The sequence below is a fragment of the Pongo pygmaeus genome, chromosome 6 (assembly GCF_028885625.2).
Source record: "Pongo pygmaeus isolate AG05252 chromosome 6, NHGRI_mPonPyg2-v2.0_pri, whole genome shotgun sequence".
Classification (NCBI taxonomy): domain Eukaryota; kingdom Metazoa; phylum Chordata; class Mammalia; order Primates; family Hominidae; genus Pongo; species Pongo pygmaeus.
Window position 1 is genome coordinate 99,819,813 of NC_072379.2, and position 26,301 is coordinate 99,846,113.

Consider the following 26,301-nt stretch of genomic DNA (forward strand, 5'->3'; position numbering starts at 1 on the left):
CAATGCCTGTGGATCTCATTCTGAAATTATGAATCAGTTGATTTAGGGTAGCCCCGAGTCTTCTGTTTTCTGTTTGTTTTTGAAGCTCTCTGGTGCATCTGGAATTTCAAAGCACTGCCACATAGGAACTTACTCTAAGTTTCCACTCCATGGTGAGAGGAGAGAGTCAGACTGCAGATAAGTGAATGTAAGGACAAAGAGATTAGGCAATGGAATCTCATCCTTAAATATCCTGAGTCCTTTGCCATTTTTAATTTGAAAGCATCTCTCATCGGTAGTCTTTCCCTTCTGTAAAGAGAAAATGGAGTCTTTAAGATATACCCACTTCAGAATATGACTCTTATGCTTTTAGCTTTTAATAGCTCAAGATTCTCTTAGCAAAATATGACAATAGACTAGATATAATTAAATAGCAAGAACTCTTGGTAGCTTCCCAGCTTCTTGTTCTGTATGGAAGCTAGATGAAATAGCTAGTACTTACCTCACAGAGCCTAAACAATGAGAAGGATGGCATTTGTCATTCACATCTTTTTGTACACATTGTAAGACCCCCAAATCCTTGCTGAAAGAACTTGAAACTATTCATTTTGGAAGCATAAGGAAGACAAGTTTCTATTCAGCTACAATCACATTTCTTTGTGATAAGTCTTTTAGAGCTTGTGAGCATTTTAAGTTTCAAATGAATGACTTCATTTGTGACAATGGAAATGTTCTGTAGCAATTAGCTTATGGTGCTAGAGCCATATCCTGCTTCTGCTGTCTGTGGGGTCCAAGGCATGCCAAACTAGCTCATTGGTATTCTCATTCTCTGTGAACTCTAGAAACTCATTTTGATGGTAAATGGAATATTTTCAACATAGTGACCGTAAAGCAGGTGGCTACACATTAAGTTTTCTAAGAAAATAATTACATGCAGGTGGCAAGTTGGAGAAACTCTGTTGTATGCATAACTGCATCCCAGAAAGTTTTCGTAATGTATTTTCTAAGGATAAAGTTATGCATATGACGAACAATGACCTAGCAAAACGGATATAGAACAGATAGGAAACAAGAAAACTTGATATCCTAGTACATTTCAAAGCTTTTTCTTGGTTTCTTAAAGTTATTGACATATGTTTGAAAATAAATGTTTTAAAACACACACTCATCATTTAGTCATTTAACAAAAAAAGCTATTTTCCATTCACTGTATTAGATGCTCAATACAGAAAGATAAATAACACATGTATCCTGTATATAGAAGTACACAATCTGGTGAAGGAAATCAGCATGTAGATTAATCATTAACACACATTGTAATAAAGTTAGTATAGCCTGTGAAATTCATTATTGTAAAATTATCATTTAGGATGCTGTATACTACGTCACAGAAATCTCTTTATTCAAAATTTGGAAAGGAATGTCACATAAGACGTAGGAATACTATGTCCTCCTAAACAACTGGCTTCGGTGCATCTTAAATACTCTGAATTGTATAACTGGTTTCTCTCTCCTGTTGAATTAGCAGCTTAAAAGCTGAAAGCTAATTTCCAACAAAACTCTAGTAAATAAATAGGAACCTATCTTACCAATTCTATTGATCTCCCACCTAGATTCAACTAACTTCACCCTAATTTTGTTTACTTTTGTTGTTGTTGTCCTCAAATCATCTCAATGATGAAGTGGAGTATAAGAAAATAAGTGGGCCGGGCGCGGTGGCTCCCGCCTGTAATCCCAGCACTTTGGGAGGCCGAGGCGGGCGGATCACGAGGTCAGGAGATCGAGACCATCCTGGCTAACACGGTGAAACCCCTTCTCTACTAAAAATGCAAAAAAAAAATTAGCCGGGCGAGGTGGCGGGCGCCTGTAGTCCCAGCTACTCTGGAGGCTGAGGCAGGAGAATGGCGTGAACCCCAGGGGGCGGAGCCTGCAGTGAGCCGAGATTGCGCCACTGCACTCCAGCCTGGGCGACAGCGAGACTCCGTCTCCACAAAAAAAAAACAAAATAAGTAAGTGAATAGTGACTATAGTGAATAATAATTTAATTGTATATTTTTAAATAACTTAAAGAATGTAATTGGATTATTTGTTACTCAAAGGATAAATGCTTCACTGGATGGATTTTAAGTGAATAAACTGCAATGAGAGAAGTCTGTTCAAAGTTTTCTGAGAATCCAAGGGGGAAGAATATTACACAGGCAGGGAATGTGGCTGGGAGTAGTGAGGGAAGGAGACACAGGAGAGATAGCAAAAACATCCTCAGAATAACAGCAATAACCACTGCAACACTTCAAGAATAGTAATAAGAAACAACTGTACCTCGAAAAAATAACAACCATACCTTCATTGTTGGGTTCTCCCTGGGTATCTAAGGGAGATACAAACATTGTAAACATTTCTCTTATCCTCACAGCAACCCGTGATGTACTTAATGTCCCCATTTTACAGATAAAGATATAGAAGCTTAGAGAGTTAGAAATTTGCCCAAGATGCCACCTGAAACCCAGGTTGTCTTGCTTCAAGTGCTGCACCATTTATATACTGAATCTCTAGTGGAAAGATAAGAGGTCTGATAGAGGGTCACTGATCAAAGTAGCTCCAAGTATGTTCAAAGTAGAGGGCACATGTGGTGATGCGGCCAAAGGTGAAGCTACAGAAATGAGTGAGGGCAAGATCAGGAACAGTGTATGTTTAAGTAATAGGAAGGTTGCAAAGGATTTTGGTAAGGAAGTTATGTAACAATGGAGAAACAGGAAAACAGGCATCAAACTCTGGTCCTTCCAAAACAGGGTGGCAGTGTTAAGAGTTTACAGCTCACATGCTTTACAGGCACAGATATTGTTAGTTCACTGTGCACCAGTCACGATGCACAAGGCCTTGGTGCACAAGAGCATTACAATAACATTTTATTTCCAGTGGAAAATAATTTTACATAGATGGTTGTACTTTGAACCTCTTACAAATGAGTTTCATTAACAAAGAGCATTGTTAGAAGCACTCCCTTCCTAAACAGCACCAAAGGCAGTTAGAGCAAGGTCCCAGTGCTTCTGAAGTTCCCCAATAAAGCCTTTCTTATGGATGAAAAATGACGACAGTGATGGTGGTGATTAAGATGATGATACAAGCTGCTGCTAATTATTGAGCATGTCTGTACTCAAAACCATGTGCTAGTATTCATTATTTCACTTAATCCTCACAACCACCCCGGGAAGGAGGCATTATGCTGCTATTACAGATTAAGACACTAAGACTCAGTTTCAATAACTCACCCAAGGTCACACTGCTAGTAAAGTGGTAGAGCTGGAATTTGAATACAGGACTGATTAACTGCAGAGCGTGTGGGACAGGCAGCTACCTTACCCTGTCTCCCGTGAAGAAAGAATTAGATCTTACGGTTGACTTACCATGTTTCTGGGAACTGCTTTGAAATGATCTGATTCATAGTATTGGAAAATTGGTTGTTGAGATATTGCTGCTTCTGTCTCCTTTCCTTTCTGAAGCTGTAAGTGGTTTGTGTTGGGGACGTGCAGGGTGTGTACACACAATAAGTGTGTGTGTGCACATGCCAATGTGAAATTGTATATCAAAAAGAAAAAAGTGTGCAGAGATTCAGTTTAGAAATAAACACGGCCAAGTCCAGCCTTTCCACTTACGAGATGTGATTTAGAGCAAATAATCCGATCTCTCCATGTGTCAGTCTCATTGCCTTTAAAAGGTGAATAATTAGAATGCAAGTCTGGGTTGTTATGAAACTTCACTGAGGAAAATTATATATAGTAACTGGCCAAGAGTTAAGTACTCAGTATTTGTCAGTTTCTGTTCCATCCCTTCTCTCCTCTTCATGCTTGCCTGCCATAATTCTATCTCCGTTTGTACGAAGAACCAAAATCAATGTATATGCCAGCCCTCTCATGGGATGTTTATATCCTAGAGAAACAGCAACATAGGCCCACCACTAAAAGCAGGATTGTTGGTTTCTACTGTCCCCACAGATAAGGAACTCTACATTTCAAACAGCCTGCTATACAGGAATTCACAGTTTGCTTGGACTATAAGCTCTCAGTGTAGCTGGGCCAGCGTTGATTCAAGCCACTCTGCGTCTGTTACCTACGAGTCTGCCCTCTCACCGTGTAGAATATGAATTCTCTACTTTTGATTGATTTCAGCATCAACTGTCCTACATATGTATTCTGTAACTTCCGCAAACATCTTGGGAGTCTTTCTCCTGGATCCCAGTCTCTCAATCCAGGACTAACTCTAAAAAGTGCAGACTCTGGTTGCTATACTCTATCAATGAATTTACCTCACATTTATCCTGTTGTATATGGGGACTTTGCAAAGCTCAGGTGATGCTCTTTTCTTCAACTCCATTCAGTATAAATTTCATTTCTTGACCACTTATTTTCATGCGAATTAAACTCATCTCCAATGAACACAGTAGACCAGAAAGCAAGTGCACATTCTAGTTCTTTTGGCTGAATCATGCATAATGTAAATAGAATAACATATGAGAGAGCCTTTGAGAACTCAGCACTTGTCACAGAAATGTGTGTTGTACACAGGCCAGCCCAGTCAGGAGCCTGACCGCGTGCTGGGTGAGGCACTTGACTGTAATCAGATAAGGTGGCCCTTAATCACCTGCTCTCTATAGAGCCATACATATGGTCTTTTAAATGACTTTACCCCACTGTTATCCTAATTTGAAATTTTCTTTTTTAGCCACATAAATAGAAGAACACAGTTTGAAAATCCTGTACTGGAAGCAAAAAGGAAGCTACAGCAACATAACATGCCCCACACAGAACTTGGAACAAAGCCCCTGCAGGCCCCAGGTTTCCGAGGTATGATACCTGTCAGCATGTGATGTTTCAAAGGGAAAATTGTCTGTCAAACTGCCTGCTCTTCCAAATATGTCTGTAGTTTGGACCATTTTGAAAAATTGATTTGCTTTCTCCAGACCTTCCTATTAGCTTTAGCTGGATGTTTGCATTCTCTCTAAACTAATGCCTTTAGCAACCGCAGATGAAGTTACAGCCGCAGGCAGTACTTTATAGGAATGTACAGCATGTCACCACGTGGAGATTAATGGATTTTTATAGTGGCACTGTAAACTGCAGAGATTCATAGAGACTCATAAGTTTGTCCTTAAAAGACCAAGCACAAGAATGAGGCTTGTTCTCCTTTGTGACAGTAGGCAGCTCCTCATGGACATTACCTAGGCCCAAATCCATCCGCCCCCGTGCTGCCCCGGAGAGGTCGCGCAGCGTGAATGACTTGTCTTACTATCAGCGCGACCCAGCAGGGAGGCCCTGGCTGTTCGGTATGTCCCAGGGCTGCTTGCGGGACCTGACTACACCTGGGAGCCACGTAGTGGGATGAGTTGCTGCACAAACTTTTCACAGCTAGTGAGCTTCTAAATAAAAGCACAAAAGAGCCTTTAGAGGCGGGAGGCCTAGGCTTGCCTGCTGGTAATTTTCACGCTATATACTGCAGCATAATTAAATGAATGTAAAGGTCTCCTGATGAACTTATCTCCAACTATAAACATTAATTTGATAAAGAAAACGTAGGAGAAAGGATTATATGTAGTTTTTATTTATGTTTTAAAGAACCTCTGTTTTTAATAAAGATACATGTGATATGTAAGCGGACAGAAAAAGTAGAAGTCTAATAGAATGACTTATTATTTTAGAGTTTATTACTTGTCACCCAAAATGTAACAACAAAGATATCATGCAGAATACTTAACTGAGTTACCATATACAATTTGGCTGTTAAAAATATTAAATCAGACCACCTAAATATAACACATTTTAAAAGAATCATATAAAATATTTATCTGTGATGGAATTTAAAGCAGATATTAATTCCGTTTCCTAGTATGACTATTATTTTTTAAAACACTTACTATACTTAGGAATATATTTATTACAGATCATAGTTGGAAAAGCATATTATATAACAAATTAGCAGGTAAATCTATGCAGTGCCTATTCAGATTATTCGGGCATATGATTTGAATCTATCAACATATTGTGACAAAATGTGTTACCTTTACATTCATAATTATATCTAAAAACATTGGCTTGCCTTTTGCTCACATTTTAGAGTATACTAAACACTATCAGAGCCAATAGCAATTTATTTATCTGGTTATCTTTATACTATCTCACAATAGAGCAATGTAAACAAAAGTCAGTCCCACATACAGGTACTCTTTCTAAGCAATCTGGACCTTTGAGTATGTGATCACATTCCACTGTTTCTCTGTTTGTGATACTGCACATGCTGAAATGTTGTGCTCTTATTCATTTAAAAAAAATCACAAGTCCATTTCATTTTTCTACCCTCATTTCTTCAAGTCTTAGTTTAGGATCGGCCACTGACACATACCTCCTACCTGGAATCTTTCATAATAACGAGAAGAACAGATCAGATGTTGTCTGGATGATTTGGGCTCCTTGTCCTCTTTCTCAGAAGGCTCTGGCAGCCTGTTGACACAGCCTTTTTAAGCACAAAAAGGCTAAATTAATGAGTGGAAACTGATTTGACAAAAAGTCTGTCTCCAAACCAAACAGCTTTTTCATATTTCCCTGGATGCTTGGGACTGCTTTTCATGTGTAGGAAGTTCTAATAGTTTTACTCCTCTTGCAGTCACCACCTGCTTGCATTTGCTGTATAAGACCCCCCACATTTACCCCTGGGATTGTCGCTGCTCAGGGGCTGGCTTTCTCTTGTCTGAGAACTTGCCTTGAACATGCCTTTTTCTTTTTTAACTTATATTGGCCAATGTAGAAAAACCACTCTTCACCCGGGATGCATCCCAGTTGAAGGGAACATTCCTCAGCACCACCCTAAAAAAGAGCAACATGGGTTTTGGATTTACCATCATTGGTGGAGACGAGCCTGATGAGTTTCTGCAGGTGAAAAGTGTGATTCCGGATGGGCCTGCAGCACAGGATGGAAAAATGGAAACAGGTAAGGTCCTTCATGGTTTAGAAAATTGTTTTGCAACATCTTTTTTTCTGAAGGCAAATATAAGGAGCTTCTTTTGTGTTTTTATTCAAAAGACAAAGGTCACTTCACTTTAGGAAAAGCATAAAGCATAAATTATGTTTCCCCTAAGTTTAAAAATATCAAGTTGAATTAATTTGGAAACAATTTTGAATATAATTTTTGCCTTCATTTTTAGACTACCCCTTCTGTTTGCTGAATTCAATGGACTCTTGAGATTGACACTTTTCTAATTTATCTCTAGAGTTTGTTCTTAGGGGTGTGATTAACATTTCACACTTTTCTAACTTATATTCAGCCACAATATTTTAAAATCTGTGTTAATCTTATAATATTCTCATGCTGTATCACCCAGGTTAGTTATTGAAATATACATGCCCATCTCATACAGAAAATTTTAAACTGGACTAGGTCTGTGTATGTCCCCATATAATGTTTTAATATATGAGTCTTTTCTAGTCCTTAAAAATTATTTTTCATATATAATTACTCAGATGTCTACTCAAATTACAATTGAAATTTATTTCATGTGGAAATACAGAGGCAAATTGCTAAGGGCAGGAACATATAAAATATGAAAATTACACAGAGTAAATGAAAAAGTAATGAACAAGGTTTGGCTTCACAGTCTGATTTTAAATTTTCTTGCCTGGCCCATGATTTTGGATAAATCCCATAACTTGTAAATATGAATTTCCTTATCTAGAAAACAGTGAAGAAATTAAATTTGACTTTGTGTATTTTAAGTGCTGATTCAAGATTTGTATAGTGTAATTTTTTTTAATTATACTTTAAGTTCTGGGGACATGTACAGAACGTGCAGTTTTGTTACATAGGTATACACAAGCCATGGTGGTTTCCTGCACCCATCAACCCATCATCTACATTAGGTATTTCTCCTAATGCTATCCCTCCTTTAGCCCCCCACCCATGGACAGGCCCCAGTGTGTGATGTTGCCCTCTCTGTGTCCATGTGTTCTCATTGTTCAACTCCCACTTATGAGTGAGAACATGCAGTGTTTGGTTTTCTGTTCTTGTGTTAGTTTGCTGAGATTGATGGTTTCCAGCTTCATCCATGTCCCTGCAAAAGACATGAACTCATCCTTTTTTATGGCTGCATAGTATTCCATGGTGTATATGTGCCACATTTTCTTTATGCAGTCTATCATTGATGGGCATTTGGGTTAGTTCCAAGTCTTTGCTATTGTGAATAGAGCCACAATAAGCATATGTGTGCATGTGTCTTTATAGTAGAATGATTTATAATCCTTTGGGTATATATACAGTAATGGGATTGCTGAATCAAATGGTAGTTCTGGTTCTAGATCCTTGAGGAATTGCCACACTGTCTTCCACAATGGTTGAACTAATTTACACTCCCACCAACAGTGTAAAAACGTTCGTGTTTCTCCACATCCCCTCCAGCATCTGTTGTTTCCTGACTTTTTAATGATCACCATTCTAACTGGCATGAGATGGTATCTCATTGTGGTTTTGATTTGCATTTCTCTAATGACCAGTGATGATGAGCTTTTTTTCATATGTTTGTTGACTGCACAGATGTCTTCTTTTGAGAAGTGTCTGTTCATATCCTTTGCCCACTTTTTCATAGGGTTGTTTTTTTTTTTCGTGTAAATTTGCTTAAGTTCTTTGTAGATTCTGGATATTAGCCCTTTGTCAGATGGGTAGATTACAAAAACTTTCTCCTATTCTGTAGGTTGCCTGTTCACTCTGATGGTAGTTTCTTTTGCTCTGCAGAAGCTCTTTAGTTTAATTACAACCCATTTGTCAATTTTGGCTTTTGTTGCCGTTGCTTTTGGTGTTTTAGTCATGAAGTCTTTGCCCATGCCTATGTCCTGAATGGTATTGCCTGGGTTTTCTTCTAGAGTTTTTATGGTTTTAGGTCTTACATTTAAGTCTTTAATCCATCTTGAGTTAATTTTTATATAAGGTGTAAGGAAGGGGTCCAGTTTCAGTTTTCTGCATACGGCTAGCCAGTTTTCCCAACACCATTTATTAAATAGTGAATTCTTTCCCCATTGCTTGTTTTCATCAGGTTTGTCAAAGATCAGATGTTTGTAGATGTATGGTGTTTATTTCTGAGGCCTCTGTTCTGTTCCATTGGCATGTATATCTGTCTTGGTACCAGTACCATGCTATTTTGGTTACTGTAGCCTTATAGTATAGTTGGAAGTCATGTAGTGTGATGCCTCCAGCTTTGTTCTTTTTGCTTAGGATTGTTTTGGCAATGTGGGTTCTTTTTTGGTTCCATATAAAATTTATGGTGGTTTTTTCCAATTCTGTGAAGAAAGTCAATGGTAGCTTGATGGGGATAGCACTGAATCTATAAATTACTTTGGGCAGTATGGCCATTTTCATGATATTGATTCCTCTTATCCATGAGTATGGAATGTTTTCCATTTGTTTGTGTCCTCTCTTATTCCCTTGAGCAGTGGTTTATAGTTCTCCCTGAAGAGGTCCTTCACACCCCTCATAAGTTGTATTCCTAGGTATTTTATTCTCTTTGTAGCAGTTTTGAATGGGAGTTCACTTATGATTTGGCTTTCTGTTTGTCTATTATTGGTGTATAGGAATGCTCGTGATTTTTGCACATTGAATTTTGTATCCTGAGACTTTGCTGAAGTTGCTTATTATCAGCATAAGGAGTTTTTGGGCTGAGACGATGGGGTTTTCTAAATATACAATCATGTAATCTGCAAAAAGAGAATATTTGACTTCCTCTTTTTCTATTTGAATACGCTTTATTTCTTTCTCTTGCCTGATTGCCCCAGCCAGAACTTCCAATACTATGTTGAATAGGAGTGGTGAGAGAGGGTATCCTTGTCTTGCGCCAGTTTTCAAAAGGAATGCTTCCCATTTTTTCCCATTCAGTATGATATTGGCTGTGGGTTTGTCATAAATAGCTCGCATTATTTTGAGATATGTTCCATCAATACCTAGTTTATGGAGAGGTTTTAGCATGAAGGGGTGTTGAATTTTCTCGAAGGCCTTTTCTGCATCTTTTGAGATAATCATGTGGTTTTTGTCATTGATTCTGCTTATGTGATGGATTACGTTTATTGATTTGCATATGTTGAACCAGCCTTGCATCCCAGGAATGAAGCTCACTTGATTGTGATGGAAAAGCTTTTTGATGTGCTGCTGGATTTGGTTTGCCAATATTTTATTGAGGATTTTTGCATCGATGTTCATCAGGGATATTGGCCTGAAATTTTCTTTTTTTGTTGTGTCTCTGCCAGGTTTTGGTATCAGGATGATGCTGGCATCATAAAATGAGTTAGGGAGGATTCCCTCATTTTCTATTCTTTGGAATAGTTTCAGAAGGAATGGTACCATCTCCTCTTTGTACCTCTGGTAGAATTCGGCTGTGAATCTGTCTGATCGTGGACTTTTTTTGGTTGGTAGGCTATTAATTACTGCCTCAATTTCAGAAATTTTTCTTGGTATAGTGTAATTTTTAAATGCCTTAGAATACTATTATAAAGTAGTAACTATATCTCTAAAGGAATATACTCTATCACCATCATCATGTTTTTCACATTTATTTAGTTTATGATATCAACTTTATAAACTCAATCAGTTCTAGTAGATACAAAAATTAGAGAATTCCTTTGGAGAAAAAGTTCTGCCATTTTTATGACCAATACACTTATGAATTGTTCTTCCATGGGTTTTAAAGTGGTTTGTGTATAGTGAAACAAAAAAAAATTGAGGTATTCATCTGACATTTTTAACTTTAAATATCACCAAAGCTATATTGCCATTTATCATATAGTTTCTGTATAAATAACTTTTTATGGTACCCTTATGAGTATATTTGTCACTGCCACTCATTTGTGAGTAATAATGCATATTATATCTCCTTAAAAGTTGAGATGAAGTTTCAAAACTAACTCACCACGTTTCCAAACACTACTGTTATAAAAGTCATGTGTAGATAATTTTCTACAAGAGTGAGTTAGAGGGTGTCCAACTCTGCCATTCATTTGGTGATATTTTACTGAGCATCCACATCTTCATGTTGCCAAAACCTCACAAACATCAAATGTTTCAATAAAAATTACCCTATTGCCTACGATTAGAATAAAACAAAATTATGGGACTAATTCCATCTTGGGAAAGGGGAAAGACTCCCCAATGCTTTTGAACTTCAGTGAAATATTTCACAAATCCATTTCTTTTTAGAATAAAAATGTAGTTATTTTTCTTTCCACTATTTCATGTTTCAAAATCAGAAAAGACTTATTTCAGTGTAAACTTAAAAGACAAAATAAAAATATTTGCATAGAAAATCTTTTCTCTTTTTTACTCATTTTGCTAGTTTGCCACACCCACACAGTCTAAGTTAGCTTTATTCAACCACAAAGTCAAAGCTTTATTTAGAATGTAGCAGATTGTCTTCATTTAAGATAATCACAAAGCACGTCCTAAGCGAGATAAAAGAACCAAAGATTTAATTCTATTCACCATCTCCTGTTTAGTCCTCTATGTATTTAACTTGCTGAGCACCTCCCTTTCATAGTCATTGCAGTGCACCAGGGCTATAAAGATGGGAAGAACACAGACCTGTTTCTCAAGAAGTTCACATCTGGGAGGGGCCACAGGCCCATAAACAAGTAATTGTAACAAAATATAATAGGTACGTAATAACCACAATATTGGCACAAAGTCAGGAGAGTAGGAGGAGTGAGCAACAGAAGTTTGTTTGTTTGTTTGTTTGTTTTCTCAAGAGATGGGGTCTTGCTATGTTGCCCAGGCTGGCGGCACTCAAATTCCTGGGCTCACACAATCCCCCTGCCTCAGGCTTCCAAGTAGCTAGGACTACAGGCATGCACCACCACACCCGGCTAAGCAACAGAAATTTTTTAAAGTATATTGCTAACTGTATAATTTTATTAGGCTTTTATAGGGATGATAATGTCTCTCATTGGAAAAGAGTTTAATCAAACAAAATGTAATGCTTGTTAAATATTCAAAAAATGTAAAATGTTTACCTGTAATTGTGAGATAATTTAAAATGACATGTAAAAACACATTTCTGCAACATCCCACATGTTATAATAGAGGGAATGGCTCTTGAGTTCAATTCAGCAAATATTTAGTGAATGTGCCAGACATTTTGCTAATTACTAGCAAATCCCAAATTACTAGGGATGCAAAAATGAGACAAATGTTTCTATCTTCAAGAAGTTTACCAGTGACATGTCAATGAATATTTATATTAATGCTATAATAAAAATATGTACATAAGTACAACAATAGTACAGAGGAAAGGGGGAAGCCGTTCTGCTGGGAGGTGCTTAGGGAAGACCTCATAGAGAAGATGATGCCTGAAAGAGTTTTGGATGATGAACAGATATCTGCTAGGTGGACAAGTGAGGAAGATCATGGGAAGAGGAAATAGCACATGCAGAGAGGCACAGTAGTGAGAAATGCCTAGAAAAAGGGGTACGCTGCCACCGTGTACATTAATGTTTCACCTTCAGTGTGGATTTATGGTGAAGTATGGAGTAAAATGATCATCATAAGTGGTAAAGATGAACTACTTAGACTTGTAGCAAACATCAGAGACAGTATAGAGTCATATATCCTCAAATAAAAAAATCAAAATGTCACAAATACACATATACATGTAATTAAAAACATTCTCATAGAATTTTTCAACTAATTTTTAGCCCATTTGGCATAGAAGTTTGCTCTGTGGCTAATATTTTGTTTTACTTTTATGTTCCTGGAACATAAAACAGCGCTGGGCAAATAACGGGTGCTCATAAGCACTTCTTGGATGGATGGATGGATGGATGGATGGATGGATGGATGGATGGATGGTGGTTGGATGAATGCTTTTATAAATGAAGAAATGAAATTTGAATAGGCTGAATTCCTCTTTTACAGTATAGCCTAGTCAATGCTAATTGGACAATGTAGCAGACCACTGAAGCACCAACAAACCAGTTTTTCATTTTCTGGATGAAATTTAAAAGACAAGTACATGGTAAAGACAAAATTAATTTTCTTTTTTATAAAGACTTTATATATCAAATGGACCTCAAAAATTAACACAACTAATAGATACTACAGATATCAAGGATAAGTCATTGGTATTGAAAAGGTGAGCAGTCTCATTTGACATTGAAATAAGCATGAAAGTATTTTAATCAACTTCTCCAGCTCTAGGTGATCTCTAATTTAGGCAAAAAGATGTCAGTGGTTTGTGTAGGCACAAAGAAAAATCCTCTGTACCAAAAAGTTTGACCCAGGGTCCTGTACAAGAGAAACAAGGGTAGAGTTGGTAATTATTTCTTTCTTAGTCAGCACTGACTCCTGGGAAGGTATGGAGAACAGGAGAAAATGAGGGCAGTGTGCCTTTGGCTGCTTTTGACAACAACTGCTTATTGACAATCATTGAGCCAATCCCTGATGATCCTATGATGTTCCAGAAGGTTTCTCAGAAAGAATTACCATAGTGCCCAGAAACCCTCTGAGTTCTGGTTATTAAGTATTCTACACATCCCAGCAATCATTTGTAAACACTAGAGACCCTGATTACATTCTTTAAAGTATTTTAAAAATCAACTTTGATGTAACATGGCTTACACAGACACCACAGAGTCTGATAGATAGTTATTTATCTAACATCCTTCAGTTAAAAAGCTTCCCTCTTTACATAGTATTTTGTGTTTTTCCCTAGGCTAATTTTTGAATCAAAGCTTGTGGTTTGCAGCATACACGAGAGAGAAGAGAGCTAACCTATTCGTGAAGTGCTTCCATAGGCAGGGGTTGAATTATGAAGTAACTCATAACCCGTTTGTTTTTATTTGCCTTCCTTTAGTATTTACCCCTTTTATTAGTAAAATCACAAGAAAGTATCCTGAGAGAAAAACATGCGAGCATCCTAGCATTCTTCATCTTTCTCTTCTTTTTTAATTCTTTCTTTTCTTCTTCTTCTTGCTTCTTTCTTCTCTCTTCTTTTCATCATGTTTTCCTTGACAGAGTCTCACTCTGTCACCCAGGCTGGAGTGTAGTGGCACAGTCATAGTTCACTGTAGCCTCCAGCTCCTAGGCTCCAGCCATCCTTCACCTCAGCCTCCCAAGTAGCTGGAACCACAGGCTTGCACCACCATGCTTGGCTAATTTCTTTAAATTTTTTATAGAGACAAGGTATCACTTTGTTGCCCAGGCTGGTCTCAAACTCCTGGCCTGAAGCAAGGCTCCTGCCTTGGCCTCCCAAAATCTTGGGATTACAGTTATGAGGCACCATGCCCAGCCGATCCTAGAATTGTTTAGCCCCTGGCACTTCTCCACTTGAGCAGGTAGATATCACTGCTCTTTTAGTGGTCGCTACCTCTATATCTGTGCTTCTGAAAGTAAGAGCACAAGATTAACTTTGTCAGAACCATTTGGAGAGCTTTTTAAAAATACAGTTTCCTGTGACCCCAGACCTACTGATTCCAGATTTCTAGAAGTAGTGTCAACAATATGCATGTGTGTATATATATGTATTTTTTTAATTGTTGAAGCAGTACATGTGCATGGTAAATAAAAAAGGATCAAAATATTTATCATGCTTAAAATGTCTCCACCCTGTCCCTTCCCACCCTCTAGACCTATAATCCCAGAGACAATGGATTAGTTTATATTCTTTTAGATAATTCTTTTGGTAGCTACCTTCACACTTCTAACGAATACACTTACACAGTTGTCTTGATTTCACAGTTTAGACATGACCTATATTTACTTTCTTTTAGAAAGAAATGAAGCTTTAGCATCTGGTAACCCTCCTACATCCTCCCAATAGAGTTTTACACTAATTTTAGTGAAATTTGCATAGTTTTTGCATCATTATGGCCTTGTACATTTGTTCACTGAGCCCAGTAATGTACCATAAATATATTGTTTCCCTTAAACAGCTTTGTGGAGTTTTATACTCTTTCTTTATTGCAATATATTTCTTAAAATAATCATATTTTCCCCCAAAAGTATCATCATATTAGGTACCATGGAGGATCTCCGTTTTTCTGGTCATTTTTTTGTCTTCCAACCCTTGTCTAGTGGGGTGGTTGCATGGCTGACACTTAGGGACTTTGCATTATATTTTTCCCAAACACAGTCCACTGTTACTCCTATGCATATCCTCTTTTTCTCACATACCTTTATTTTACTAGAGTGTGGTGTTCACATGTCTAATGATTCTAGATTTCCATACTTAAGAGTGAAATCTTATAAAGTTACTTGGGAGTCCAACGTTGGTGGCAGAGTTTGAAGACTAGTCAGATTTTATTTAGGGTTATGAAGCAGGGACAGAATAAGAAAGTCTAACCTGTTCTCTGGGGCATTTTTCTTTCTGTTTTGGAGACACTCTCATTCCCTGACTTGGGTGTGTGGTGGGAGTTCTGCATGCAGGCAAATGGCCAGGCAGATCTTCCATATACTCGGATCAGATGTTTCCGAATCTCTAGCCCTTCTGGGGTTCTGTGGAGCAACTGAGAGTCCTTCCTGTCCATGCTGCCCTCCCAGCCAAGAAGACACTAGAACCGAAATCAGCGAACTCTGTAAAGGGTCAAATATTAGTAAATACTTAGGTAAAACAGTTTAGGTTTTGCAGACCAGATGGTCTCTGTTACAACTATTCAACTCTGCTATCGTGAAAGCAGCCCTAGACAACATGTAAAAACAAGAGGGTATGGCTGTGTTCCAATAAAATTTTAATTACAAATACATGTGGCAGCAGGTTTTGCCTCACGGGTCTTAGTTTGCCAGCTCCTGCTCTGGAATATACTTTTCAAAGTCATGATACCTCTGCTCTCATGCCTTTACTGACATTCCATATTCTAGAATTCTCTTCCATTGTCTTGTCTTATGACAGTCTTTCTCAGGGGCTCTTCATTGCTGTGGGTTTAGCTATTTTAAAGTCCTTGTTAAAGAGAAAGATGTGTGTTCAATCTGTTATCTTGAACCAAAAGTCGGAATCCACATCATATGCCCAATGGAGTATGAGAACGACTGCCTGTAGTAGTGGCAAGAAGATTCCTTTCTCACCTACTGTACAGCTTTGTGAACACCCTCCATTCTAATCTCCCCCTCTCCCATCCAAGCCTATGCTCAGAACTGCTTTGAAGGGGTGTTTGTGAAAAACAATGGGGATTAACTTTTAGGATGGAGACTATGGGCTTCTATCCAGTAGAAAAAAACCTAATCTTTATATTTATCTTTCTTATCAGTCACATTAAGTGGCTTCTAGGAATAAGTCTAGGATGTTGGACTATAAGCGGTTTCTCACTTTGGGGGTTTTAGCACTGTTTCAGGAAATTCTATCCCATAGCATTATTATCTGAAATCTTAGTTACCCTTTTTACCCTCTAGGGAAGAGTGAGGATTAACCTGAGGCCCATGTGGATAGTGATGGGCCTGCTCTCAGAGGAGCAGTTACTGCCTCTCTTCTTAGTGCTGGCCATTCCATATTGATTTTCCAGTTAACGGTCATCCAGTGATTTCCCACTCTACCCCAGCCCAGTGTTCTTTGGCCCTTCCTAACCATTCTGAGCTCCTTAGCAGTTTAATACAATTTCCTGGTTGTTCATTAAACATTCCCTGAGAAACAGCTGCAAGAAAGCCTAAGAAGTCATTTGAAAATGTATTCTGGCTTGCTTTTCCATCACTTCATAACCAACCTATATCCAGAGCAGGCTTCCTTTTGAAACCTGAGCACACAATGAGAACCAGAGAAATGTAATTTTTCTACTCTTTTGAAGTACCTGTTTAGTTTTCTATTGCTGCCTAACAAACTATGCCAAACTCAAGTGATTTAAAAGAACACTAGATGGTTGGCTCATGATTCTGCGATCTCACTTAGGATCAGGCAGGTCGCTCTCTTCTACTAGACTTACTTTGGGACTCATCACCCAGTTGCAGTCATATGAAGCTCTCCTGGGGCTAGGATGCGCAGGGCGGCTTCACTCACACTTCCTGCCTCCGCTGGGATGGTTGGGACACCTGAGATCTTGCCAGGCATTGCTCCACACTGTCTCAATGACAAGGTAGCTTAGGGTAGCTTGAGAGAGCAAAAGGGAAGGCTGTCAGGCCTCGTAAGGCCTAGGCTGGATCCTGCACAGTATCACTTCCACCCCATTCCATTGATTGGTCTGTCAATTCCTAGAACCAAATGAACTAATCAGAGAAATGCAACTTTTCTACTCTTTGGATCAGAGAGAGTCATAGGTCAGCCCAGACTCAAGGGAAGGGGAACCTTTTGGTGGAGAAGTAGCAAAAAATTTTTAGTAATCTTTTATCTACTGCAGTATGCTTCTTGTGGCTGCTTTGTTTCAGAGTTCCCTGTGTTTGTGCAAATTCCCCTGAGAAAAGTACCTTTCACTTTTATGGACACTCTGCCTTCTCACAATCTTTCTGGTACAGAGCATTGATAATGTTTTCCCTTTCAGTTCTCTGTAGTGCTAGCAATAAATAATAGTGAATCATAATACCACATCCAGAAATTATAAGCAGTAAAACCACCAGGTCTCTAGCTTTATCTTTCTAATAAAAATAAAGGAAGTGGTTATAGGAATTCAATTTTTAAAAAAAGGTTTTAATCTAGCAAAATATTCATACACACATCATGTTACATAATTTTCTAAAACTGCCATGATATAACATCATTTTGCCTGTTTAGACATTTATGAACTATAGGTGCTAATGAAAACATTTTGGTCTCTCTAAAAGTCAGAAAATAAATTTCTAGCCAGCTGGCCAATACTAGTATCTTCCAGTAGAAAAGAAATAAACTTAGCCCATCAATATATTTACTCTTTGTTCTTTCTAAACACACCTAACTTTCAAATTCCACTTCATTTTGTTCAAATACCTAATATCTCCACTGCTAGTAATGTATCTCTCAGACCAATAACAGGACCTCTCACAGTGAGGGTGAGAGCAGCACTGAACACTTTCTAGCCACTACTCTCCTTTTTTTTTTTTTTTTTGAGAGGGAGTCTCGCTCTGTCGCCCAGGCTAGAGTGCAGTGGTGCGATCTTGGCTCACTGTAAGCTCTGCCTCCTGGCTTCCCACCATTCTCCTGCCTCAGCCTCCTGAGTAGCTGGGACTACAGGTGCCTGCCACCACACCAGGCTAATTTTTTGTATTTTTAGTAGAGATAGGATTTCACCGTTTCAGTCAGGACGGTCTCGATCTCCTGACCTTGTGATCCTCCTGCCTCGGCCTCCCGAAATGCTGGGATTACAGGCGTGAGCCACTGCTCCAAGCCTACTCTCCTTTTATAATGACACATAGGTGATACAGATGTCACACCTGGAAAAGTGCTTGAATTTGGCTACAGACCAACCACTTGGGGATTAAAAACAATGTCTTTGCATCAATTCTTAAAACCATGCTATGCTTCAGCAAAACCTTTAGTTTTAAAAAGAGGCCTTTGTAACCCAAATGCTATTGTGGTGCCCCTTTATTCTCATTTCTGTCTTTTCTCTTCTTTTTGCCTTGCACAGTCCTCTTTATTCCCTCTTCATTTAAAATCACATTCTGATAAAAGTTCACTTAAGAAGGGGTAACTATACAAATCTTATCCTAGGTTCTCATCTCTGCTGCAGGATTAAGAACTTTACTGTCATTTTAGTGCAGATATAGCAAAGTGTGCTACTTCACATTCTTTCCTAGTTTCAGTATTGGCATCCATTTGGATTCGTCACACAGTAATTGAGGTATAATATTCATGATGATTTTACCTATTAAGGTCATGGAATTTACATTTATTACTATTATTTTTAAGTTATTCTGCACAAAATATTTATATTAATTTGCACTAAGGCTCACTGGCCCTCTGAGGAGCTAAAGTAAAATATAGATGGGGCCTCTACTCGGCCTGAGAGCAGAGCTCAGAATGGTGCTAGACGTTATAACACCAGGAATGTTATATTAGAGTACCAGAGTATGCTACTGGGTATAAAATTGGCATTTAAAAAAAATTCTGAGAGCCTGTTATTTAAATATAATAGAAATGGACTGGAAAATATGGAGTTAACATCATCTTTTTATACTTAATAGTATAGGAGGAGGTGGTTGGCTGTGAGTATATTAGTGAGAGGTGTTTACCTTAAGATAAATTTAAACTAAAAGTAATTGCTAAATGCATTTAAGCAGTTATTATCACTTTAGCTTTTTAAGTGTAGGTCCAAAATCACCAATTCCCTTGCTTTATCAATGAACCAAAGTGATACAGCTAGATACAAAGATTTACCAGATTCTGCTATCTGGACTGCCATCTGCATTTTTTTAATACATAATTTCAACTTGTATTTGAGATTCAGGGGTACCTGTGCAGGTTTGTTACATAGGTATATTGCGTGACACTGAGGTTTGGGGTATGCATAATCCTGTCACTCAGGTATTGAGCTTAGTACCCAATAGGTAGTTTCTCAGCCCTTGCCCCGACCCTCCCCACTCTAGTAGTCCCTAGTGTTTGTTGTTTCCATCTTTATATCCATATGTACCCAATGTTTAACTTCCACTTATAAGTGAGAACATGTAGTATTTGGTTTTTTGTTCTTGTGTTAATTCACTTAGGACAGTGGCCTCCAGCTTCATCCATGTTGCTGCAAAGGATATGATTTCATCACTTTTTATGGCTGCATAGTATTCTATGGCGTGTGTGTGTTCTATGGTGTGTATGTGTGTGTACACACACGCACGTGTATACGAACCATATGCACTCTTATAGACAATGTCAAATTCGTTCAGTTCCTACTACTCTGTCTCTCTGAACTGAGCCTTTGGTTCATCAGGAAACAATCTGCTTTTTATGAAAGATGCTTATTTTTATCTGCTCCTCCCTCAGCTGAATTGGAAATTCTTATTTGCCAGCCCCTGCCTCCCCAACCTGACTATAAGTTCATTGAGATCAAAACCTGTGTCTGACTTGATCATTAATAAATCACCAAGGCTTAGTTCATGACCAGGTATATGGAAAATATTCAACTTGTTGATTAAATAAGTTAATGAATCTTTCTATGCAGCACTAGTCTGACATGGATTACTATGGAGGCAGAAGATTTGCTGTAATCATCATAGATTCTTCTATGATTATGTCGTCCATACAGAATTATTTAAAGCTTTTCTTAGTCTAGTTTAACCAAACGTCTCACCAGATGTGTTATTATATATAAAATACTTAGGTCATGGCACATGGAATCTCTCGGAAATGGTAGCCATTATGAATCTCCGTAAGACTATCTTCCAATAAATTAAAGCTATAATAATCTAGAAGTAATGGATACATGAAAAGATCTTATGAACTCTTAGGATGTTCACCCTTTGGATCCTGGCGACAAAATGATTCTGCATTGAACATTTAAAGACACCTCTTGCTTCTTTAAATCATTTTAGACTTAACAGAGGTATCAGAAAATTTTCAGAATTGTGGTGCCATGTTGACAACTGTTCTGCTGGCAGACTGGCAGCTGAAATAGGGACATTTCACCTCTTCTGTATGCATTATCTGACACTGAAATTGGGCTAGGTGCCATGTAAGTATGCCGTAGGATGCTCATCTCTTTTTGCTAGGCATGTTTTACAGAAGTCAGTAACCTAATCTTCATTTGTTTAATAATGGTCTCTCCATTTTTGATATGGTAACCCACTCCAAAAATAAAAGCAAGTCAATTCTGAATCATAACAAAAAGAAAAGTCTGAGGAGGGTAAGATAGTTGTAGCATGCGTGAAGAAAAGTAAATGTTTCTGCTAAGAGAAATAACACCCCTTGAATTAAATATATAGGATATTGGTGCATATTCCTATAGCTTGTCATATGAGTTTGCAAGTGCTCAGTGAATAGTTTAATTGTATAGATATGCACATATGTATCATTATCCACAGGTATGCAGAATATAAGTGACAAGAGGCAAGAAACATGTCTTTCATTTTTAGTTAAGTTATAGATCTTAGCTCGTAATTATGAATTTCTTAGTATTCTGAATGAAGAGACTTCATTGAAGTCAATAGGAGATAAATTACCATGCAGACCTTTGTTTATAAGTGTGATTCTGCTGGTTTTTGCAAGCTGCCAGTGAAATTACAGATAGAGTGCGGTGGAGTCTGCAAATATCAAAACTGCTGCAGCTGCAGAAACATTATTCCTGTATCCAATGTAATTAATGTGCCTCATATGCTGCAGCTGAGGATTTGCATGAAGTGACAAGAGTACACATGGTAAATCTTGAGTGTCATCATCTAACTTACTACTTTGCTGGAAAATCAAACTCTGTAAGGTAAATTTTGCTTTTTTTAATGGCAAGAACTATTGTCAGAAGGGAAAAAAATTCTACCACATATATGAAATATTGACAAAAGAAGTGGGAACTTTGTTTTGTCAAGCCAAGGTTAATAACCTAGAACTGTCTTTCTTTATATCATCACCTTTATCTTCCTGCTCTCTTTGTTTTAAAGTATTAGGTCCTAATATTTTCACTCCTCTTACTTCTTTGTTGTATTTCTTTTGTATTTTCTTATCTGACTATGGGGGGGGGTGCGGTGGGAAAGAATACTGGATATATTTTCTCCTGTGTCCTCATGAGAGAACAAAAATATTTGGTATGAAAAAATTCCTTAGATTGCCACAGGTATAAATTTCATATGAAATACTGAAGATAATTTTAAGCACAATGATAAGCAATGTAGCAACATTGGCATTTTTTTCAGAGGAGTCTTTCATGGACTCACATAAGATTGTGATCCAGGATTGGGATATAAAGGCTTTAAAGTGTTAAAGTAATGAGAATCAAGTAAGAGAGAGAGAGGGTGTGTGTGTGTGTGTGTGTGTGTGTGTGTGTGTGTGTGTGTTTTAGAGCTGGGAGCAACAAGAGCTGAGATAAAAGCATCCATTGAACATTCCTGGAAAACAAGATGCCAGGATTTTCTGGTCACTGACATTTGCCTACAGGCTACATCAGTGGTGACAGCTGTAATCTCAAAATTTACAAAGTAGAACCTCAAGTATGAAGTAAAAGATATGGAATTGTTTTCAGTGTTTTCATCAAGGCGTAAGTCCTTGAGGGGTTTTTGGGTTTTTTTAACAAAATGCAAAGGTCATTTTTCCTTTGGAAAAAAAATAACCACCTGCCATTTCCTCAAGAAAAGGTGACATTTTTCTATGAAAAGGAGACATTTTGCCCAGAGGCAAGTGGAGGCAGTTTCTAGGATTGCCTGACAGTGAGTTTACATAAGAGCTGAACAAGATGCTGTGCCTCTGGCAGAAATGACATTTTCCTCCCTATTCAGAGCTGTAAATTCTAAAAAGTACAAAACTGATTTTTCATGGTAAATTTCCAAGGCTCTTATTGATGTGTGGAGTGGCATTATTAATTAATGTTATGACTACATGTCTTGCTGAGACAAGCAGAGGTTATACAAAGATGGCAGGCTGGGGCACTTAGCCCTGAGTTGGAAGTCCAGGGCTTACATCTGATTTCTGTCATCGACTAATCGTATTCTGTTTTACAATCCACCTAGCCCCTTATTACACAGCATCAGTATTCCCATCTATTATCAACTGTTCAAGATAGATGCATCCACTTGCTCATTCGTTTATTCAGCAAACCTTATCAGGGGATATTGAGTGGTATTTTTCATAGAATTGACTCCAGGACCCAAAAACCTACCTCAGTGCTACTGTGGGGGCTCCCCTACTATAATCAAACCCTCTCCTCTCACCCTAGCCTCCATAAACAGAAGCTGAAGAGAGGAAAACAGAATCTTCAGGGTAGATTTTTCTTATGTGGGATTTTTGTTTGTGAGGTAACACAACCATCTGCATGAAAAAGAAAGGGGAGGCTACAGGAGAATCACTCATTGAAATTGGGGTAGCCTGTAAGAAGGGAAGATGGAGATCAGGTTTCCAAACTGGACATCTGCTCAGGCAGTGGACTCGCTTCCTCTGCCAGTCATAACAGGAAAGAAGTGAATTGGAGAGAGATGGCAGGAGAGAAAGAAGACATGGCAATGAAGCCATCGCAACTCAGTATTTGGCATGAGGATGCTATGTGAGATTTCTATGGTTGAAGTGGCCATGGAGAATAGAGCCTGACTTGAGCCAGCTGTCTTCTATCCTCCACTCAAGAGAGCTGCCTGCTGGGCAAGGAATACCCAGTGTCAACAGACTGGGCAGTGCTCCAATGTGGCAGGAGCTGACAGAGGTGAAAGAGGTCAAGCTTGAGCCAAATATTACACTGGCCGGAGGAAGAATGCACAGATCCATCCCACAAAAGAGCCAGCCACTGGATGCCAGCCAGTTACCATTCACCAGACAAGCAGCCACAACCAACACAAAAAAGCATACAATTGCAACCACTTAAAGAGAGAGAGAGAAAGAGAGATCTTCCTCTCTGCCCCTAACACACTGGAAGAACTAGACCTTGAAGAATGAAGGAGGGGAAAGGCAGTGATTCAGAGGTAGACCATACCTCTCCACGGAGGAGGAAGGAAAGTGATTTAAATCAAGTTTGGTATTGGGGCTTTAATGAGACTGGATATATTATAGCAAAAAGTTCCTTAAAAGTTAGTAATCTTCCCAAGATATCATTAAGGAATGGGGAAAAGGAATGAAAGTAGTAATTGGTAAAAAATACTATCTTATATTTTTATACCTCTTCTACCTCCCCTTCTGTCGTTCTGAAACAAACAGAAGCCAGAGAAGAAGAAATGAGTGGGATCGAGTCCATTTTCCTCAGTAAACAGGTTGCATGTGCACTGAGTACCCACCATGCATCAGGCATCCTTTCAGGTCCTGGGGATCTGTGGATGTGTAATACCAGTCTCTGCCATAAAGGAATGTACAGTCTGGGAAAGCCACAGAGGAATGTGAGTAATTTAAAAGGGCACCTGGAGATAAGTGCTAAAAGAGATGTGTACAGACTGCAGAGCAAGGACAGAGGAATGAGTCTCTCATAAGAGGAGATGTCATGGGGAGAGATCAGGGTGGATTTCACAGAAGTATGATTCAGAGACAGAAGGGAAATTAAGAATTTATTAGGCAATCCAGGTTCAGAGAATATTGTGTGCAAAAGTGCAGACATCCCTTTATTCAGCAGGCACATGTGGAGCATTTACTATGAGCCAGGGGCTGTGTCAGGTATGATCTCTTCTTATAAGATGAAAGCAATGTGGTCCTTGGGAGTCTCTAAATCTGGGAGACATGGAGAACCATCAGCTTGTCTGTTATGCCTGAAGCCTAGGAGACAACAGAGAAGGAAAGTGGAAACAGAAGTTAAGGTGAAAGGCTGCCAGGAGGTTGATCACGAGGAAACTATAAAGTCTGCTTAAGAGGAAGAGAAAGATTATAAAAGTAGGGGAGCAACACGATCAAACATGTAACGTTCAAAATGATTTTGATCAAAAGATACCTCTGGAGAGAGAGAGAAACAGAAGTCACAAAAGAAGTTAAGAAATGTGTAGAATCGAGTTCATTTTCCTCTCCAGACTCATCCCTTCTAGTTCTCTTTATTCACTACACCAATGGGCTCCCTTGCCCTATGGCTTCCACTTGGCTTGGGTCAGTGGGAAGAAGTAGCAGGTGATCACAGGGCAGGATGAGAGTGGGGTCCTGGTTCTCAATGCTTTGGTTTCTTTGCTGCTAGTTTGCTGTATGCTGGTCATCTACCTATTGGAAGTGTCAGCTCTAACAACCATGAGATATCATTCCAACAGGAATGAAAGGACAAATATCTGGACCATAGAATTAGTGTTCTCTCTTGTCTGCATAGAAGAGAGGGGTGGAGAATGAGTCAAGTATGTTTGCTTGTTTGAGTTTCAAGCTAGAGCAACTAGGGAAGACTATGATAGTAGGAGGAGGAGCAGGCATTACATCACTTTCACGTAATTAAGGTGCTTTAATATCTCTTAAGTCATAAGGAATAAGGTTAGGTTAGGTAGTATGTGAACAAGGCTGTAAAGTTTGTCTGGAAGATTCAGCATCTATAAACTGTCTCCCATCAAAGACAAATCGGTTCTCAGTTTCATAGCTATATTTTCTTTGTTGAGTGTTTTATGATTCCTTTTTTGGTTCTTTTCAGGAAGTAATGATAGCAATAGGATTCATTTAGCCTATACTCTTAGGGGTACGGTGGGATAATAAGTGTATATGCCGAAGTCTACAACATAAAGAATGCAAAGTGCTTCATACATGGAATAGCTACCAAAAGGAAGGTGGAGCAGCCATGCTTTAAATCAGTTATTTTTGGGTTTCTCAGATGGGAGAACAAGCACAAATAGATGACAGCTGTAGAGAGACAGATTTTGACTCATTGTTTTATTTTATTTTGTATTTATTTATTTTCTTTGAGACGGAGTGTCGCTCTTGTCGCCCAGGCTGGAGTGCAATGGCGCAATCTTAGCTCACTGCAACCTCTGCCTCCTGGGTTCAAGCGATTCTCCTGCCTCAGCCTCCCAAGTAGCTGGGATTACAGGCACCCACCACCATGCCTAGCTAATTTTTTGTTTGTTTGTTTTAACTAGAGACAGGGAGTCACCATGCTGGCCAGGCTGGTCTCGAACTCCTGACCTCAGGTGTTCCACCAGCCTCAGCCTCCCAAAGTGCTGGGATTACATTCGTGAGCCACCGCACCTGGGCAGATTCATTATTTTAAAAAATAGCTTAATAACAGAGCTACCTTACAATGGAATGGGTTATCTAATAATAATACTCATTCACTGAGAGTTTATTGACATTGTGCCACATTCTTAATATATAATATCTAATTTAATTTTTATGATAACCCTGTAGGATAGGTATAATTATTTTACAAATAAAGAACTGAAGTTTAGGAAAGTTAAGAAACTAGCTCAAGGTCACACCAGCAGTGTGCAATAAGCCTGGGATCCAAACCCGTCTTGACTACTGTGCTGTTCTACCTTCCAGGAGAACAGTCAACATGACTAAACTGGAGGTTTAATACAAGTCTCAGTAATTGCCTCTCAGGCTGTGGTTGGAGGTTGAACCATATGATTCCTTAAGTCCCATCTCTAAAGTGTGATAAAATTCTAACTCTCCACCAGCCTTCTGTTTTTTTTTCCCCCTCAGTCAGGCTTCTAAAGTGTAGTGTAGTGTAGTGTAGTGTAGTGTAGTGTAGTGTAGTGTAGTGTAGTGTAGTGTAGTGTAGTGTAGTGTGTCAATTATTTTGCTCCATTTTTTAAATAAAAACACACATTGAGGGAAAGTTTTAGATAAGAGATAAAAGTCCATTCCCTTTTTGCTAATATACCCTTGTCTATATATCCAAATACTCTGGT

General features: G+C 38.6%; 1 protein-coding gene across 4 annotated transcripts in view; it reads left to right on the plus strand.

The window, feature by feature from the left end:
- Window positions 1–26,301, plus strand: part of MAGI2 (membrane associated guanylate kinase, WW and PDZ domain containing 2) — a 1,485,052-nt gene that overhangs the window by 1,141,513 nt on the left and 317,238 nt on the right. For all 4 annotated transcript variants that reach the window (XM_054494395.2, XM_054494398.2, XM_054494397.2 and 1 more), the window contains exons 8-9: window positions 4,699–4,820; window positions 6,775–6,957. In XM_054494395.2, the coding sequence (XP_054350370.1) occupies window positions 4,699–4,820; window positions 6,775–6,957 (305 nt within the window). The remainder of the gene's footprint in view (window positions 1–4,698; window positions 4,821–6,774; window positions 6,958–26,301) is intronic.